The sequence below is a fragment of the Stegostoma tigrinum genome, chromosome 4, assembly GCF_030684315.1.
Source record: "Stegostoma tigrinum isolate sSteTig4 chromosome 4, sSteTig4.hap1, whole genome shotgun sequence".
Taxonomy (NCBI): Eukaryota; Metazoa; Chordata; class Chondrichthyes; order Orectolobiformes; family Stegostomatidae; genus Stegostoma; species Stegostoma tigrinum.
Window position 1 is genome coordinate 84675122 of NC_081357.1, and position 20209 is coordinate 84695330.

The window sequence follows — 20209 nt, forward strand, 5'->3', positions numbered from 1 at the left end:
ATCCTTCATAACGGATTCTAACAATTTCTCTATTACTGACAACAAATTAACAGGTCTATAGTTCTTTCCTTTCCCTCTTATTCTTTGCTTAAATAGTGGGAATTATATCTGTTACTTTCCAATTTGCCAAAAACATTCCAGAATCTGGAGAACTTTGAAAGCAATCTATCAACAAATCCATCATCTCTTTAGCTATATCCTTTACAGTCTGGGACATAACTCATCTGTACAGGGGATTTATCAACCTTCAACTCAGTTAATGCTTTGAGCCCTACTTTACTAACACTGATTTATTTCAGTTCTGCACTGTCACAAGTCCCTTGGTTGCCTAGTATTTCTGGAAGTTTCTCTGTATCTTCTTTTGTGAAAATGGTTGTTTAGTTCCTTTGCCAGTTTCCTGTCCTCATTTATAAAATTTACCGTCTCCACCTACACTACACCCACAGTTGCCTTTATTGAACATTTCCTTTTCACATATCTAAAGAAGCTTTTGTCATTCACCTTCATGTTTCTCGCTAGTTTGCATTCATATCTTCTTTTCTCTTTATCAGTTTCTTCGTTGGCCTTTGCTGGATTCCATATTGCTTCAAATTTTTAGGCTTATCACTTTTTAAGCCATTATCTTTAATCCAATGCGATATTTAATTTATTTTGTTGGCTCATGTTGATTTCCTTTTTTTGTATCTAGGGGTAATGTATACTTGTTGGAGACTACTTCTTTAGTTGCCAGCTGTCTACTGTCAAATCTTTTAGAACATAGAACATAGAACATAGAACAGTACAGCACAGAACAGGCCCTTCAGCCCACAATGTTGTGCCGACCATTGATCCTCATGGATGCACCCTCAAATTTCTGTGACCATATGCATGTCCAGCAGTCTCTTAAATGACCCCAATGACCTTGCTTCCACAACTGCTGCTGGCAACGCATTCCATGCTCTCACAACTCTCTGCGTAAAGAACCTGCCTCTGACATCCCCTCTATACTTTCCACCAACCAGCTTAAAACTATGACCCCTCGTGCTAGCCATTTCTGCCCTGGGAAATAGTCTCTGGCTATCGACTCTATCTATGCCTCTCATTATCTTGTATACCTCAATTAGGTCCCCTCTCCTCCTCCTTTTCTCCAATGAAAAGAGACCGAGCTCAGTCAACCTCTCTTCATAAGATAAGCCCTCCAGTCCAGGCAGCATCCTGGTAAACCTCCTCTGAACCCTCTCCAAAGCATCCACATCTTTCCTATAGTGTACCTTCCCACTCCATAATCACCACCCCACATATGTTCAGAATTTTCTTTGTTTAAATTTAAGACTCTAGTTGCAGAACAAACTAAAACACTTTCAAATGTAATGATAAAGACCTGTTATACAATGGTCACTATATTCCAAATGCTCCTTCACAGCATGGTTATTAAAAGGTATGATGGGCAAACTGGCTTTGGTGAGGTGGGAAAATATGTTAAAAGATATGATGGCGCATAAGTAATAACTAACCTTTAAAGAAGCATTACATAGTTTACATAAACTATACATTCCTGCAATGCACAAAACTGTCAACCGTGGCTAATAAAGGAGTTTCAGGATTGCATAAGATTAAACTAAAGAGCCTACATATTTGCCAGAAAAAGTAGTAAATTTGAGGACTGGAAGGATTTTCGAATACATCAAAGGAGGACCAAGAAACTATTAAATAAAGTGAGAATAGAAATATGAATACAAGCTAGCAAAAACATGAAACTGGATATTAAAAGCTTCTATGGGCATGTAGAAGTAAACACTTGGTTATGGCAAATGTCAGTGCCAGAAGAATTTGCAATGGGGGAATAGAGAGATAGCAGAAGAGCTAAATAAATAGTTTGTGCCTGTTTTTAATGGAGGGTGATACAAGAAATCTCCTGGAAAAAAAATCTAAGGGGCTACAGAGAATAAAAAATGGAAATAAATTAGCATTAATAAGAAGAAACTGTTGGAGAAACTAACAAGACTAAAGATTGCTAAGTCTTTAGTCCCTGATACTCTGCATCCAAATGGTGAATGAAGTAACTATGGAGATAGTGGATATTTTGGTGAACATTTATCAAATTCTGGAATGGTTTCTGCACATATACCACATGAAAGTACCACATGTCACTCCAGAATTTAAGGCCAGAGGGAGAGAGAAAACTGGGAATTATTGACCTGTTGGACAGATACTGCAGGTTGGTTTGTATCCCCATGACTATGGAAGATTTATGAGACACTCTAAGAATGTTTTAAAATGTGTAATTGATTCAATAGAGCAAAATACGGAGCAACTGAGCTCTTTTATGCCAAGGGGAAAAAAGCAGCATGACGTGAAATTTACAACCACGTGACTGAAGAATGAAATAAGAAAGTTTTCTTTTACATAATCATTGGTAGAGGAAATCTGCAATTAAATAAATGGCAGAACAAATTGGAGAGACTAAAAGGCATAATGCCATTCCTGTGCATTGGGCAAAAGATTAAAACTTATTAGGCTATTTATCATGGGGGTGTCACTGTTGAACCTGTTCTTGCCTAGCCTCATGTTTTGTACCTGCACACAAACTAAAAGCCTGTGTGATTTCCTTCACCTGTAAATGATGCAGAGGTCAACATTTGTGTACTGTCTGCTGAGATCAAATCCTAATGATGTAAAAATTTCTCAAGAGATTGCCAGAGTATCTGGGGATTTTTGACAGTTGTGATAAAGGGCAGTTGGTAAACTGCCACTTAGGCATCAACACACATGATATGCAACCTACTTACCTTCAAAAACCCTGTGGACCTCTTGTCTTATAAATCTTGATATTTCCTCAAATGACATGTTTCTGCCCTTGTGAAACAAAGAGATATTTCTGATTAATAATCAGTTGTGACATTAGGACACCGAACATTTAGCAGAAACTCATAAAAGTATCAAATCTTATCAAGGGGGAAGATATCTGGAAAGGAAAAGTTCCTTTGCTCTGAAAGTAGTTCAAACTGGATATGCTAGTAAACCTATAAAGTCTAGCTGTTTCCCCTGAGAACAGAATGAGATGTAGTTTGATTCATTGGAATCCAGCTGGACTCTAGTAACAAATAATGGAACAATGTGACTTTGATTTCCTTTTCCTGGCTAAAGTTTTCAAACAGATTTGTAGAACCATGTAACACAGGAGCCAGCAGAAACTTTTTCCAACTACTATCAAAAATGTGAAGACAAAATCAATTCATACACAAGGTTATGTGAATAATTAATAACATTGGCCTTTCCATGAATATCATGCTCGTCTCAAGGATGCCTACTTATCAAACTTGCATTTATTTTTATTATTTATGTTGTCTGTATTATATTTTATAAAATGTTTACTTTTTTTGCTGAATGATGACTAAAAATAGTATTTTGAACTAACACCATTAGAATCAATGTTGATTGACAATTCTGTAGACTAAAATTGAGTTAGAACGACAAACTTTTGCTACTTTCTTTTTGGTACCTGATTTGCCGATCATGATTGATGGCTGCTACAGCAGGAACCAACTGGTGAAGTTCTGAATAAGGACCTTTAAGACCTCCCAAAATGAGAGCAAAGGAGCTGGGACAGAATTCTTGATCTCCCTGTGCCATCTCACAGTATTGACTGTCAAATTCTGGAAGCAATCAGAAGACTGGTGAAGGGTCAATTACTGGTTCCAAAGCAAATATGATAGGATCCTGTTAACCACCCATTGTCTTGCTAAACTGCAATTCTCCATGGATAGAGTAAAATGTTGCTTTTTAAGGGGTACAGATTTATCAAAGGAAGTAGATTGGGTAATGAGCACTCCTTATATGTAGAATCTCGGAATTTTACCCACTGGTCTGTGGATATTGGGTTTAAACCTTCTTCCTTTGTTTAATTATTGTGTCATAATTCTTGTCTCTACATCCATGAGCATTAATTCAGCAGGCTTTGCATGATTATAACTGAGACACTAGCTGATTTTTTAAAGTATCTGAGTGTAAACCATTTGTACTTGAAAACTTGATTGACTCCACTACAATGATTATACAATGCTAAACTTAATTTATAACCTTTATGCCTCCTGAATTTTACTTCCTTTTTAACTGTGAAGACTGAAGCAAAATAAAAACAGCAGCCATTCAGTCACTTTGCCAGTCAGGTTTACAAAACTTTCCCCAGGCAGTTTCTCAGCCTCTCCAATGTGTTAATTACAATCTGTTAATTACAATTTCCTAAATATACTGCTTTTGCCATCCTGACACTATCCTTTATTTAGCCTCTCAGTTTTCCTTTCTAAATTACAACAACTGACATTTATTTGGGACCTTTAAGCTGTCATAAAACAGAGGAATTATTATGAAGGAAAATTCAAATCCTTCTCAAAAGTATACATTAAGGAAGGGGCCCAAAACCTTAGTCAAAGCAATTGGCCTACAAAGGAAGAGTGTGAAGTAAGGAGGCAGAAGTCTGGGAAGGAATCTAGAGTTTAGGAAGCAGGAAGCCGGAGGCACGGCAGGTCAATGCCAAATCACAATGTATATGTGGCCAGAACTGGAGGAACACAGAGATTTGGGAGGCTTAAGTGCTGTAGAAGGTCACAGAAACTGGGGAGGGGAGGTCATGGAGGGCTCCTACGGAATATTTAACTCCTATCTTGCTTTGCTAGAATTCATTGTCTTTCAATGTAAATGCATTAGGCTATTCCAGCGTTATATGTGGTTCCTGTTGCTCAATATTATTTTGTAATGTTTCCAGCATTATTGGAGAGAAGACCTGACTGTGAAATTCTTGTTGAATAACATAAATTCTTGCCCAGCCCTCAATTTACCCTGAAGAGGTGACGTTGCTGAAATCCTATCATGCATACATTTTTACATCCCCAGTCATGTACACTAGGCTTTAATAAATAAAGTAATGTATATCATGCAAAGCATATATATCATGGTGTGTGGTTTAACAGGGAGCTTTAAGGTGGTAGTAGTGTACAGAGGGAACTTGCACTGTTTTTCTGAATGGGTTCTTTTACATCCCAAATTATCACTTTAGAATCGCTGGCTAGACTCTGTGTAGGAATTTTTCCAATGAAATTCGCTGCCACACTCTGTCTTTTCCTGTAAGAAGCTACTAATATCTACCTCTTTGCCTATCCTAATTTCTCCTTATCCCTGTCCTAATTTCTCCTTATCCAGCTGAGTGTTACTATTTGTTTGAATAACACTCCTGTCAAGTGACCTGGCATACTTTACCACATAAGGGTACTATACAAATGCAAGTTATTATTGCCAAAGACAGTATTAAAATTCCCTTATTTCAGAATGATTTATCTTGGGCACCTTTGTTACATCAGTGGCCAAAATATTAATGGCAGAATGTAAGTGTCCACATTTAATTGTGACGTTGACCACGGCAACGTTTCTGAGTACTCACAAGCAGCTTCCTTCTGTGTTCACAGTCAGATGAAGCCGATGAATCTGAATAAGCAACAACTGAAGGGACAATAGTTTAGTGCCAGGGAAATCATCCCCTAAATCAAAATCCCTCCTGTGTTTTCTAAATTCTGTTCATCTTAATACTGTAAATAATATTTGATTAATATGTTGGAACCATCTCCAAAAACATAGAATCCCTCCAGTGTGGAAACAGGCCATTTGACTCAACAAGTCCACACTGACTCTCCGAACAGCATCCCACCCAAGTTTACACCCCTACCCTGTAACCCCGCATTTCCCATGGCTAATCTACCTAAGTACTGTACTATCATGCGGTTCTTGTCACAGAAATTCTGCAAAGCTTGGTGATGTAGCTCCTGCAGTTTACTGTCTGTCATCACAGATGGGAGTGTATTATTTGTCATAGATTTGTGATTGTTATCTGATATGATATCTTCAGTCTCATCCAACATGATGGATGGCTGATGATTTGCAATTCAGAAATGTTATCTATTATTTCATAGGTCTTGACCATTACTCATTACAATGTCTCAGGACCCAGGACACTGTCAGAATTTTCCACAAACCTGTATGTTTACATGAAAATCTTGAACTCTGGTGCTTTGTCCTATTTCAAGGTGGTATAGCTGCATGCTCATTGATCTTCATATTGCACCATTCTCTTTCTTTTCTTTCCAACAACATGTCTTCTACGTGTGGTTGGATTGTAAGCATGTTGGGGGATGAACTGTATGAATTTGTCTTCCAAACTTTGAGCACTGCTGGTGACTAAAAGGCTGCCTTGAAAAGTAGCACACAGTTCTAACAAATCTTTCTGAAAATCTTGACAAGTCGTTTTACATTTAACGGTGGTGGAATTTACAGCACAAACTATCTGTTCTTTGAGACTGTTCAGCTATTGTAATAGTGTTTATGTGGCATGTTATCTTTCCCAAATGCACTACCTAACTGCGGTCTTCAGAGTTGATCAAAATGCTTATGTATCATGGATGCAACTTTGGAAGCTCCTTTACTTCTTTCTTCCTTGCTTGGCTCTTTTTGACATGCTGCTTAGGTGAGTTCTTTCAATGTTCCTCATCTTGACACACATAGGATAGTGTCCTAACCCCAACATTTTCAGCTGCTTCACTAATGACCTTCCCTCCATCATAAGGTCAGAAGTGAGCATTTTCGTCAATGATTGCAGAATGTTCAGCACCATTTGCAACTCTTCGACACTGAGGTAGTCTGTTTTCAAATGTAACAAGATCTGGACATTATCCAGGCTTGGGCTGACAAGTGGCAAGTAACATTCATGCCAGACAAATGCTAAGAAATGATCATTTCCGATATGAGAAAATCTAATAATTGTTCCTTGATATTCAATATATTCCCATCATCTATAGGACCCAAGTCAGGAGTATGATAGAATACTTCCTACTTGCCTGCATGGGTACAGCTCCAACAACACTCAAGTGGCTTGACACTATTAAAGTCAAAACAGACCGATTGATTGGCACCACATCCACTCCTCCACCACCAACACCCAATAACAACTGTGTGTAATATTTACAAGATGCACTCCAAATATCCACCTTCCGACCAATGACCATTTCCATGTAGAAGGGCAAAGGCAGCAGACACGTGGGAACACCACCACCTGCAATGTCCCCTCCAAGTCACTCATCAACCTGACTTGGTAATATCTTTCAATGCTACTGAGTCAAAATCCTGGAATTACCTCTGTGCTGATATTGTGGATATATCACATTTCATAGAATTTCATAGAATCCCTACAGTGTGGAAATAGGCCCTTCAGCCCAACAAGTCCACATCGACCCTACACCATCCCATCCAGACCCAACCCCCTATAACCTACCTAATCCACACATCCCTGAACACTATGGGCAATTTAGCATGGCCAATCCACCTAGATTGCGCATCTTTGGTCTGTGGGAAGAAACCTACATGGACACAGGGAGAATGTGCATACTCCACACAGACAGTCACCCATGGTTAGAATCAAACCTGAGTCCATGGTGCTGTGAGGCAGCAGTGCTAATTACTGAGCATGTCATGTGCTGCCCGAACAGAAACTGTAGCGGTCCAAGAAAGCAACTCACCATCACCTTCTCAACAGAAAGTAGGGATGGGCATTAAATGCTGGCCAGTCAGCAATACTTACATCCCTCAGAAGAATTGAAAAAAAAACTTTATTCTAAATGTGACTTGTGGATATGCAAAGAGTTTTGGTTTGAAAATATAGTAATTGACATAGCAAGTTATTTGTGTGATTTACTCTTACAGGAAAACCTGGGGGTCCATGAGGTCCTGGAGGTCCCTCTTTTCCAGTTGGCCCAATTGGTCCAGATGGCCCAATCATTCCTTTCTCCCCCGGAGGTCCGGGATAACCTGGTCTTCCTCTTTCACCCTGAGGACCTCGATCTCCCAGTATTCCTGGATCTCCCTGTTCAAATAGAAAAGTGAAGACAAGATTTTGCAGAAATGCTTGATATTGTGAGGAGAAATTTAAAGCTGTCATGAGAAAGTATTCAAAGAGACACCTAATTTTAAAGAGCCTCAGAATTTCTATGAGGATGGGGTAAGGGAAGGATACTTACAAAGAAAAACACACCAGTACACTCACAGTATTAATAAGCCTGTCTCAAATTTCAAAGTTGTAAATCTATTACTTTACTATTGATGAAATTACATTATTTTAATACATTTTCTATGAATTGTCTAAATTAACAGTTAATTTGAGTTGAATCCATGATGCAAAGAAGAATGCCTATGATTTGAATCCCTGCTATTGACATAGACAATTCAATATTTCTTCCTCATTGTCTCCATGAGGTGTTGAGATTTTCTGGGGTCTGTCATGTCACTCATGTGTCCTTCATCAGAGTTCCAGAGAACAAGGGTGCACTCATATTGTTGGTGAACTGCAGGCCAATCCCAAGCTGTCCTTACTTAAAATCCAGGCATGATTGCTTTCTGCAAGGTCCACAAGTATAGGAGGATGTCATTCAGGTCCTCAAGTCCCTTCCATCTTTTCAATAGGTGGTGGTTGAACTATACTCAACTCCTTTTTACCCACTTTACTCAACAGCACATCACAAAACTCTGACCTCAAATTTTCCTCAGTCTTAGAAATATCAAGTCACCTAATAAATACAGCCATCTTAGCAAAAGAGCCCCGCTTTGTATGAAACAACCCTGAATAAAATCTTTTATTTCATGGGGTGGCAGAAACAGAGAATTACAGTGAATATACCACATAAAAACAGGCCAAATGGTCGAAATTAACTTCACTGGTGATCCACTCAAGAGTTAAACCATCTCTTGTTTATTGCTTCCCCTTGTCACGACTTCACTAGCTCCATTTTTTTTTGCAGCAGCAGTGGGAGTAGTTAGAGGGAGTACCAGGGGCCCGCCAGGAGGTAAATTCTTCATTTTGGCAGTGGAGCTGAGTGGGAGCGGTCGAATTGCACTCTTGGAAGTTGAATGAACTGATATATTTGGGCAGTGGCTAAACCTGAGACACTACACGTGCAGTGTCTCCCACCCACCATCCTCCTCGGACCAAAAAAAAGACTGTTATGTTGATATTGTAAGTGTTTTTCTTTTTGTTTTCTTTTGCGTGCTGGTAAGTAGAGTGATTTGGTACAAATATTTTTCATTCCATTTATCTAGTATTTGATATTATAGTAGGACTAAGTTAAACTTAAGAGTAAAAATGGCAGGAGATCCCAGGCCTGTGTTATGCTCCTCTTGCTCAATGTGGGAGCTCAGGGGCGTGGCTGACGTCCCAGGCTCCTACAAGTGCAAGAAGTGTGTCCAGCTGCAGCTCTTATTAGACCGCATGATGGCTCTGGAGCTGTGGATGGACTCACTTTGGAGCATCTGCGATGCTGAGGAAGTCGTGGATCGCACATTCAGCAAGTAGTCGCACTGCAGATTAGAATTGCTGAGGGAGAAAGGGTGACCAAAAGGCAGATAAAAGAAAGGAGGAAGGCAGTGCAGGTGTCCCCTGCAGTCATCTCCCTCCAAAACAGGTATAGTGTTTTGGATACTGTTGGGGGAAGATGGCTGTCTAGGGGAAGGCAGCAGTAGCCAGGTTCATGGCACCGTGACTGGCTCTGCTGTACAGAAGGGTGGGATAAAGAGCAGAAGGGCCATAGTCATAGGGGATTCGACTGTAAGGGGAGTATACAGGCAGTTCTGTGGCCGAAAACGAGACTCCTGCATGGTATGCTGCCTCCCAGGAGCACAGGTCAGGGATGTCTCAGATCGACTGCAGAACATTCTGAAGGGTGAGGGTGAACAGCCTGCTGTCGTGGTGCATATAGGCACCAATGATAAGGTAAAAAAAAACAGGATAAGGTCCTACAAGCAGAATTTAGGAAGTTCGGAGCCAAGTTAAAAAGTAGGGCCTCTGAGGTAGTAATCTCAGGATTGTCAGCAGTGCCATGTGCGAGTCAGAGTAGAAATGAAAGAATAGGCAGGATAAATGAGTGGCTTGAGAGACGGTGCAGGAGGAAGGTTTTCAGATTTTTGGGACATGGGGACCGGTTTTGTGGGAGATGGGACTATTACAAATTGACGGTCTACACCTAGGCAGGACTGGAGCCAATGTCTTAGGGGCTGCTTTTGCTGTTGGGGAGGGTTTAAACTAATGTGGCAAGGGGATGGGAACCAAATGAGGAAGTCCGTGGACAGTAAGGAGGTAGTAACTGAAGCCTGTAAGGAACTAGATAATGAAGTCAGTGTGACTAAGGGGAAGAGTAGGCAAAGAGCAGATGATGAACACAAAAGGGACAGGTGGTCTGCGGGGCATTTGTTTTAATGCAAGAAGTGTAGTAGGTGAGGTAGATGAACTGAGGGTTTGGATTTGAACTGTGGAGTATGGCATTATTGCTATTACTGAGACTTGGTTGAGGGAAGGTCAAGATTGGTAGTAAAATATCTCAGGATAGAGATGCTTCAGGCGGGAAAGAGAGGGAGGTAAAAGGGGTGGAGGAGTTGCATTACTGGTCAAAGAGGATATTACAGCTGTGCTGAAGGAGGGCACTATGGAGGACTCAAACAGTGAAGCAATACGGGCAGAGCTCAGAAATGGGAAGGGTGCAGTAACAATGTTGGGGCTGTACTACAGGCCTTCCAACAGCGAGTATGAGATAGAGGTAAAAACATTTAGACAGATTATGGAAAGATGTAGGAGCAACAGGGTGGTGGTGATGGGAGATTTTAATTTTCCCAACATTGACTGGGATTCACTTAGTGTTAGGGGTTTAAATAGAACAGAATTTGTAAGGAGCATCCAGGAGTTTTCTAGAGCAATATGTAAATAGTCCACTTCAGGAAGGCCATACTGAACCTGGTATTGGGGAACGAGCCTGGCCAGGTGGTTGATGTTTTGGTAGGGGATTACTTTGGCAATAGTGATCATAATTCCGTAAGTTTTAGAATACTAATGGACAAAGATGACAGTGGGCCTAAAGGAAGAGTGCTGAACTGGGGGAAGGCCAACTATAGCAACATTCTGCAGGAGCTGGGGAATATGGATTGGGAGCAGCTGTTTGTAAATCCACATTTGATATATGGGAGGCTTTGAAAGAGAGGTTGATTAGAATGCAGGACAGACATGTCCCTGTGAAAATGAGGGATAGAAAGGGCAAGATTAGGGGAGCATGGATGACAGGTGAAATTGTGAGACTAGCAAAGAGGAAGAAGGAAGCATACATAAGGTCTAGGTGACTGAAAACAGATGAAGCTTTGGAAGAATATCGGGAAAGTGGGACCACTCTATAATGAGAGCTAAAAGGGGTCATGAAATACCTTTAGCAAACAGGGTTAAGGAAAATCCCAAAGCCTTTTATTCATACATAAGGAGCAAGTGGGTAACTAGCGAAAGGGTTGGCCCACTCAAGGACAAAGGAGGGAAGTTATGCGAGGAGTCAGAGAAAATGAGTGAGATTCTTAGTAAGTACTTTGCATCGGGATTCACTGAGGAGAGGGACATGACGGATGTTGAGGTTAGGGATAGATGTTTGATTACTCCAGGTCAAGTCGGCAGAAGGGAGGGGGAAGTGTTGTGTAGTTTAGGGTGGACCAGTCCCCAGGTCCAGATGGGATCTATCCCAGGTTGCTGATGGAAGTGAGAGAAGAAATAGCTGGGGCCTTAACTGATATCTTTGCAGCATCCTTGAGCACAGGTGAGGTCTCGGAGGACTGGAGAATTGCTAAGTGATGCCCTTGTTTAAGAAGAGTAGCAATCCACAGAGATAATTCAGGTAATTATAGACCGGTGAGCCAAACGTCAGTGGTGTGGAAGCTGCTGGAGCAGATACTGAGGGATAAGATCTATTTACATTTGGAAGAAAATGGGCTTATTAGTGATAGGCAGTATGGTTTTGTGCAGTAAAGGTCATGTCTTACCAACTTGATAGAATTCTTTGAGGAAGTGACAAAGTTGATTGGTGAGGGAAGGGCTGTAGATGTCATATTCATGGACTTTAGTAAGGCACTTGATAAGGTTCCCCATGGTAGGCTGATGGAGAAAATGAAGTCACATGGGGTCCAGGGTGTACGAACTAGATGGATAGTGAACTGGCTGGGCAACAGGAGACAGAGAGTTGTAGTGGAAGGGAATTTCTCAAAATGGAGAACTGTGATCGGTGGTGTTCTACAGGGATCCGTGTTGCGACCACTGTTGTTTGTGAAAAGCATAAATGATCTGGAGGAAGGTATAGATGGTCTGATTAGCAAGTTTGCAGATGACACTAAGATTGTTGGAGTAGCAGATCATGAAGGGGAACGTCGGAGAATGCAGCAAAATATAGATAGATTGGAGAGTTGGGCTGAGAAATGGCAGATGGAGTTCAATCCAGGCAAATGCGAGGTGATGCATTTTGGAAGATGCAATTCAAGAGTGAACGGTGTGATAAATGGAAAAGCCCTGTGGAAAATTGATGCACAGAGAGATTTTGGCATTCAGGTCCATTGTACCCTGAAGTTGGCAACGCAGGTCAACAGAGTGGTCAAGAAGGCATACGGCATGCTTTCCTTCGTCGGACATGTTATTGAGTACAAGAGTTGGCAGGTCATGTTGCAGTTGTAAAGGACTTTGGTTTGACCACATTTGGAATACTGTGTACAGTTCTGGTCACCACATAACCAAAAGGATGTGGATGCTTTGGAGAGGGTGCAGAGGAGGTTTACCAGGATGTTGCCTGGTATGGAGGGTGCTAGCTATGAAGAAAAATTGAGTAGATTAGGATTATTTTCATTGGAAAGACGGAGGTTGAGGGGGACCTCATTAAGGTCTACAAAATCATGAAAGGTATAGACAGGGTGGATAACAAGAAGCTTTTTTCCAGAGTGGGGGACTCAATTAGTAGGGGTCATGATTTCAAGGTGAGAGGGTAAAAGTTTAGGGGAGATATGCGTGGAAAGTTCTTTATGCAGAGGGTGGTGGGTGCCTAGAATGCGCTGCCAGCAGTAGTGGTAGAGGCGGGCACGATAGCATCATTTAAGATGTATCTAGACAGATACATGAATGGGCAGGCAGCAGAGGGATACAGATCCTTAGAAAACAGACGACAGGTTTAGACAGAGGATCTCGATCGATGCAGGCTTGGAGGGCCAAAGGACCTGTTCCTGTGCTGTAATTTTCTTTGTTCTTTGTTCTATATCTAACTGCAGGTGCGTATCTAATAAATCTTTACACTTACGTGAGGAATAAGAGAATGGTCAAAGAAAGAGTAGGGCCGATCAGGGATAGCATAGGGAACTTGTGTGTGGAGCCTGAGGAGGTAGGGGAAGCCCTAAATGAGTTTTTTGCTTCTGTCTTTACGAAAGAAACGACCTGTGTAGTGAATGAAACCTTTGAAGAGCAGGTGTGCATGCTGGAATGGATAGAGATAGAGGAAGCTGATGTACTGAAAATTTTGTCAAACATTAAGATTGACAAGTCGCCAGGCCCGGATCAGATTTGTCCTCGGCTGCTTTGGGAAGCGAGAAATGCAATTGCTTCGCCACTTGCGAAGATCTTTGCATCCTCGCTCTCCACTGGAGTCGTACCTGAGGACTGGAGAGAGGCAAATGTAATTCCTCTCTTCAAGAAAGGAAATAGGGAAATCCCCGGCAATTATAGACCGGTAAGTCTCACGTCTGTCGTCTGCAAGGTGTTAGAAAGGATTCTGAGGGATAAGATTTATGACCATCTGGAAGAGCATGGCTTGATCAAATACAGTCAACACGGCTTTGTGAGGGGTAGGTCATGCCTTACAAACCTTATCGAGTTTTTTGAGGATGTGACTAGTAAGGTTGATGAGGGTCAAGCTGTGGATGTGGTGTATATGGACTTCAGTAAGGCATTTGATAAGGTTCCCCATGGAAGGCTCATTCAGAAGGTCAGGAGGAATGGGATACAGGGGAACTTAGCTGCTTGGATACAGAATTGGCTGGCCAACAGAAGACAGCGAGTGGTAGTAGAAGGAAAATATTCTGCCTGGAAGTCAGTGGTGAGTGGGGTTCCACAGGGCTCTGTCCTTGGGCCTCTACTGTTTGTAATTTTTATTAATGACTTGGACGAGGGAATTGAAGGATGGGTCAGCAAGTTTGCAGACGACACAAAGGTCGGAGGTGTCGTTGACAGTGTAGAGGGCTGTTGTAGGCTGCAGCGGGACATTGACAGGATGCAGAGATGGGCTGAGAGGTGGCAGATGGAGTTCAACCTGGATAAATGCGAGGTGATGCATTTTGGAAGGTCGAATTTGAAAGCTGAGTACAGGATTAAGGATAGGATTCTTGGCAGCGTGGAGGAACAGAGGGATCTTGGTGTGCAGATACATAGATCCCTTAAAATGGCCACCCAAGTGGACAGGGTTGTTAAGAAAGCATATGGTGTTTTGGCTTTCATTAACAGGGGGATTGAGTTTAAGAGTCGTGAGATCTTGTTGCAGCTCTATAAAACTTTGGTTAGACCGCACTTGGAATACTGCGTCCAGTTCTGGGCGCCCTATTATAGGAAAGATGTGGATGCTTTGGAGAGGGTTCAGAGGAGGTTTACCAGGATGCTGCCTGGACTGGAGGGCTTATCTTATGAAGAGAGGTTGACTGAGCTCGGTCTCTTTTCATTGGAGAAAAGAAGGAGGAGAGGGGACCTAATTGAGGTATACAAGATAATGAGAGGCATAGATAGAGTCGATAGCCAGAGACTATTTCCCAGGGCAGAGATGGCTAGCACGAGGGGTCATAGTTTTAAGCTGGTTGGTGGAAAGTATAGAGGGGATGTCAGAGGCAGGTTCTTTACGCAGAGAGTTGTGAGAGCATGGAATGCGTTGCCAGCAGCAGTTGTGGAAGCAAGGTCATTGGGGTCATTTAAGAGACTGCTGGACATGCATATGGTCACAGAAATTTGAGGGTGCATCCATGAGGATCAATGGTCGGCACAACATTGTGGGCTGAAGGGCCTGTTCTGTGCTGTACTGTTCTATGTTCTATGTTCTATGTTCTAATCAATGATTGACCATATCTCACTGTAACTGTCTATCTAAAAAACACTGTGGGACACCATATCTCACTTTGAGGGCAAATATAATAAACTACTGAGGAATTATATTCCACTGCAAGTGTTTATCAAATGAACCACTGAGAAATTATATTTCACTGCAATTATGTATGCAATAAGCCACTAAGCGATACTACATCTCACTGTGAGTGTGTATCTAATAAACCACTGAGAGATTATATCTCACTACACATATCTGTCTTGTACGCCGATATGTATCTAAGTAACTACTGAGGGTTAATATATCTTACTGTGAATTCATATCAAATAAACTACTGAGGAACTATGTGTAAATTCTAATAAACCACTGAGGAGTATATCACTGAGAATGTATACCTAAAATACCAGTGAGGGTCTATATCTCACTGGGAGTGCATGCCCAAATAAATCACTGAGGGACTGGATCTCGCTCCAAATCTGTCTCCAATAATCTACTAAGGAATAATGTCTTTCATTGTGAATGCATGTCTAATAAATTGCTGAAGGACACTCTATCTCACTGTGAGTATATATCTAATGAACCGCTGAGGCCCTTTAACAAAAATTGCTGGGAAAACTCAGCAGGTCTAGCATCATCTGTGGAGAGAAAATAGAGTTAATGTTTCAGGTTCAGTGAACCTTTTTCAGAATTCTGAGCTCTGACTTGCTGAGTTTACCCAGCAATATCTGTTTTTGCTTCTGATTTCCAGCATCTCAATTCATTGGTTTATTTTTGTTTAACTGAGGAACTATATCTCACTGAGTGTTTCTAATAAGCCACCTATGGACTATATTGCACACTGTGTGTGCATATAATAAACCTCTCCAAGGATACATCACACCATCTCTGACCTGTTTTCCATCACCCAGCAACATCTCAGCTATCCACCCAGTAAATACTAACTTCACCATTACATTTCTTTTCATGGCATGGTGGCTCAGTGGTTAGCACTGCAGCCTCACAGCACCAGTACTTTTAGGTATGCTGGGAAGGAGGATAAAAGTTCTAAAGTTCAGAATTACAAAGGGCAAACTTAGAACAAATATCATAAAGAATTTCTTTATACAAGGTATTCAATATTCGGGCAGCATGGTTTGCTCAGTGGTTAGCACTGCAGCCTCACAGCACCAGGGACCAGGGTTCGATTCCAGCCCCAGGCGACTGTCTGTGCGGAGTTTGCACATTCTCCCCATGTCTGCATGGGTTTGCTCCAGTTTCCTCCCACAGTCCAGAAATGTGCAGGCTAGGCAGATTGGCCATGCTAAATTGCCTGTAGTATTCAGGGGTGTGTGGGTTATAGGTGGATGGGTCTGAGTGGGATATATCAAGGGGTGGTGTGGATTTGTTGGGCCGAAGGGCCTGTTTCCACACTGTAGGGAATCTAATCTAAATATTATTAATAGAATCATTACAATAATTTTTCAGTCTGATGTTTGTGTGGTTATCTTGTTGGGTGTATGGATGTCTGATGAATTTTGTCAATGCTCACCATTTTATATGATGAACCCTCAGCACTGCTTACCATGTTGTGTGAGCAAGCTGGACTCTTGTTCGCCATAAAATAGCCTTGTTGCAACATTCACCTTTCAACTGGATCTACAGGGACTACTTGGACATTGGGGTAGAGGAAAAGCACTGGGTAATCAAAGCCGAAGAAGCTTTTACCTTAAGCAGGATTAGTTTACTGCATGATCACAATCAGGTACAAGCCATACTGCTTGTATAGGTTTTATGACTAAGATGATAAGGAGATACTACATCTGTGGATGGTCTGCCTCCTTGAGATCAGTCCATCCACCCAAAGCATCATGACATCATCGCACTGGGCGGAACTTCATGCTCTTTTCAGTACCGAACTTTTCAGAAAGAAAGACCTTTGTATAACATCTGGAGAGTCTACTTTTTCTCATCAATTTTTACCCTATGTTCCTCCCTTAACTGCAGTAATTCCCTTTGGGCTATAGCTGCAGAAGTGTTCAAATAATCTTTCCACCAATTGGCTGCTTTGTACATCTAAAGTTGTAGAATATGTGTGAAAAGGTCATTGAACTTTGAGTATGTGACACCTTGCCTACACTGTGTTCTCATACTTTGTTTCCACAGAGTATCATTGCCATGGCTTAACTGATTTTTCTTACCCGCTCACCCTTTGATCCACGGTCTCCTTTGCTCCCTGGTGAACCCTACAATTAAATAAAACAAATAAAATATTTTCTATGCCTAATGATGTACAAATAATCTTCAGCGTTAATTATAAAATTGATACAATTACCTGCCAGGAATCTATTCACTTTATATGGTATAAAGAGACAGGAGAAGGAGCAGCAGAAAAAAGGAAATGATCAGGAATCCATTTTCTCCTGGTTTGCTTACCTGGGAACCTGGGAGGCCACGTCCTCCAGGTTTGCCCTGTCGGGAGGTAGAAAGCAAACAGACCTTGGTGAACAGCTATGAATCTGGCTGGTGATGTTAATAAATGAAGGAATAAATGCCATGTGCAACACTAGCTCCAGCCCCATCAGCCCAAAACTACTTCAATCATAAGACACAAGGTAGGTACATTCCTTCCAAAAGATCAACCACTGACCCAAGCAGCACAACTGTGGGAAGGTACATGACAGATGCTTCCTAATTATGAGGGTGCAACAGAGAATGCTGTGGAGTATGTCACAGTTCAGAAAACAATTCAAATTCAGACGTTCATTCAGAACACTCACACATATGTTTGGAGTTATCAAAATGACCTTTGTTTAACACTAAACTTTCCTACTTCATTGTTCTTGCTGAGCCATGCAGTTATTAATGCCTGAAGCTTATCAATCATTTTTACCCTGCTCTATTTGTTAACATATATGCACTGTAAACTGAAATTAGATATGATTGCATTCCCTCACCTCTTTCTTTGCGCATTTTGAGGTTCCTTCCTAATGCCTCATCCTATTCCTAGTCCTATTCCCGGTTTGTCTTCAACCCTCCCCAACACTCAACAAGGTGTTAGATGATCAGCACAGGCAGCTTGAGCCTTATAATGAGTTGAGACAGATTTACATGCATTCTTGAAATGCTGCAATGCCCTCACGTTTAACTGCTATTCCTTCAAGGGAGAATGTTACTGCACTTAAAATTAAAGATGCTTTTTTGAGTCTGAGATCATAAAGTCTTGGAGGAACAGGTCAGCCTCTCAGAAGATCATTCTAACATTGACAGATGTACAGGTATTGTCACTTTCATATCTGCAAATCCTGTCACTGAGCATCTCACCAAGTACTGCCACTTATACAGAAGCATTATTCTAAGAAAGTATGGCACTACACCATGTAAGCAACTGTAGGGGCAGATGATCAAAAGCTTCATCAAAGACATAGGTTATCATGTGTAGTTTTAAAAGTAGAGAGATGGAGAGGTGTAGGGAGGCTAAAACAATTCTCTCTGTGAGATATCTACAGGAGAAATATTGTTTCTCAGCTTTCACTGCCAGCTATATGGTGCTAGCAAGAATCGAGGTTGGAAGTTAGGGGAGTGCAGGATCTCCACATCTTACTAATTCCAGTGAATTGCCTCCCACAGTCCAAAGATGTGCAGGTTAGGTGGATTGGCTAAGCTAAATTGTCTCTAGTGTTCAGGGGTCTGTAGAATGGTGGGTAAAAGGGGGATGGGTCTGGGTGGGATGCACCAAGGGTCAGTGTGGACTTGTTGGGCCAAAGGACCTGTTCCACACTGTAGGGGTTCTAATTCTAATTCTAATTGTGGTTTCGCTGATAAAGACAGTCAATAGATTTAATATAATACTGATTCAGTTTTTTCCTCATTGGTTCTTGAGTTGGCACCCACATTTGCCACAACCCACATAGGTTGTAAATTACAGGAAAGATTAGCACTTATGATTTTTAGACTTCCAAATATGAGGCTAATAAGAGGAAAGACTGAGGAAAAGCTTTATAACAGCAGGGATAGACAATAAAACAATTATCCTTTATGTGCCAAATCTTCCATTAAGTTGTTTAAGTTCTCATTTCATTAGAATTCAATAGAAGGCAGCAGGGTGCTACTGAGCTTCTGTTTACTTTTGGGTGATTGGAGTAAATATTTCAAGGGCACCTTGTCAAAGCTGAAGAGGCTAAAGACAGAGATAAGGCAGATTGAGTCACAATTATTCAACGAGGAGAGTTACTGGAAAACGGAGTGCTTCTTTGAGGTAGAGACCAGAGGAACCCTCCAAAGGGGAGGATGAGCTTAGTTTTCTGGACAGACGGTAGGACAGTGGATCGGTAAAGAGATAACAAAAAAGTTGGGAGTTCATGTTGCAGTGTACAGGACATTAGTTAGTCCACTTTTGGAATACTGTACACAATTCTCATCTCCCTGCTATAGATGTTGTTAAACTTGAAAGGATTCAGAAAAAAAATACAAAGATGTTGCCAGGGTTGGTGGATTTGATCTAAAGGGAGAAGCTGAATAGGCAGGGACTATTTTCCCTGGAGCATTGGAGGCTGAAGAGTGACTTTATTGGTAACTCTTTGGACTTTATTGGTTCCTCCAAGACTTTATGATCTCAGACTCAAAAAAGCATCTTTAATTTTAAGTGCAGTAACATTCTCCCTTGAAGGAATAGCAGTTAAACGTGAGGGCATTGCAGCATTTCAAGAATGCATGTAAATCTGTCTCAACTCATTATATTATTTATAAAATCATGAGGGGCATAGATAGGACAAATAGACAAGGTCTTTTACCTGGGATGGGGGAGTCCAAAACTAGAGATCATTGGTTTAAGGTGAGAGGGGAAAGATTTAAAAGGAACCTAAAGGGGCAACTTGTTCATGCAGAGGGTGGTGCATGCATGCAATGAGCTGCCAGAGGAAGTGGTGGAGGCTGGTAAAATTACAACATTTAAAACGCATCTGAGTGGATATATGAATAGGAAGGGTTTAGAGGGATATAGGCCAAAGGCTGGCAAATGGGACAAGATTTATTTAGGATATCTGACCGAGGTGGATCAAACAGTGAGTTTTGTGCTGTACATCTCTATGACTTTAAAAACATCAGGGTCATTTGGCAGCTTGTGGTGCTGGAATGTTTTTTCATTCTTATAGCATTCAGTTATGGAAGCAGAGATCTTTCATGAGTGGAATATAGTGTATTTCCATACTCATTACTGAACAGGTAGTTGTCCATTGCCTTTGAGTATCACAACACTCATTACGACAAGTAAAATTCTAATTAAGAAACCAGTTTGA

General features: G+C 41.3%; 1 protein-coding gene across 2 annotated transcripts in view; it reads right to left on the reverse strand.

Annotated features, from left to right (window-relative positions):
- The window catches only part of LOC125452853 (collagen alpha-1(XXII) chain-like), a 444116-nt gene that overhangs the window by 22560 nt on the left and 401347 nt on the right, over positions 1 to 20209 (reverse strand). For both annotated transcript variants that reach the window (XM_059645502.1, XM_059645503.1), the window contains 4 exons: positions 17349 to 17384; positions 17114 to 17158; positions 7724 to 7885; positions 2769 to 2835 (listed from right to left, as the gene is read on the reverse strand). In XM_059645502.1, the coding sequence (XP_059501485.1) occupies positions 2769 to 2835; positions 7724 to 7885; positions 17114 to 17158; positions 17349 to 17384 (310 nt within the window). The remainder of the gene's footprint in view (positions 1 to 2768; positions 2836 to 7723; positions 7886 to 17113; positions 17159 to 17348; positions 17385 to 20209) is intronic.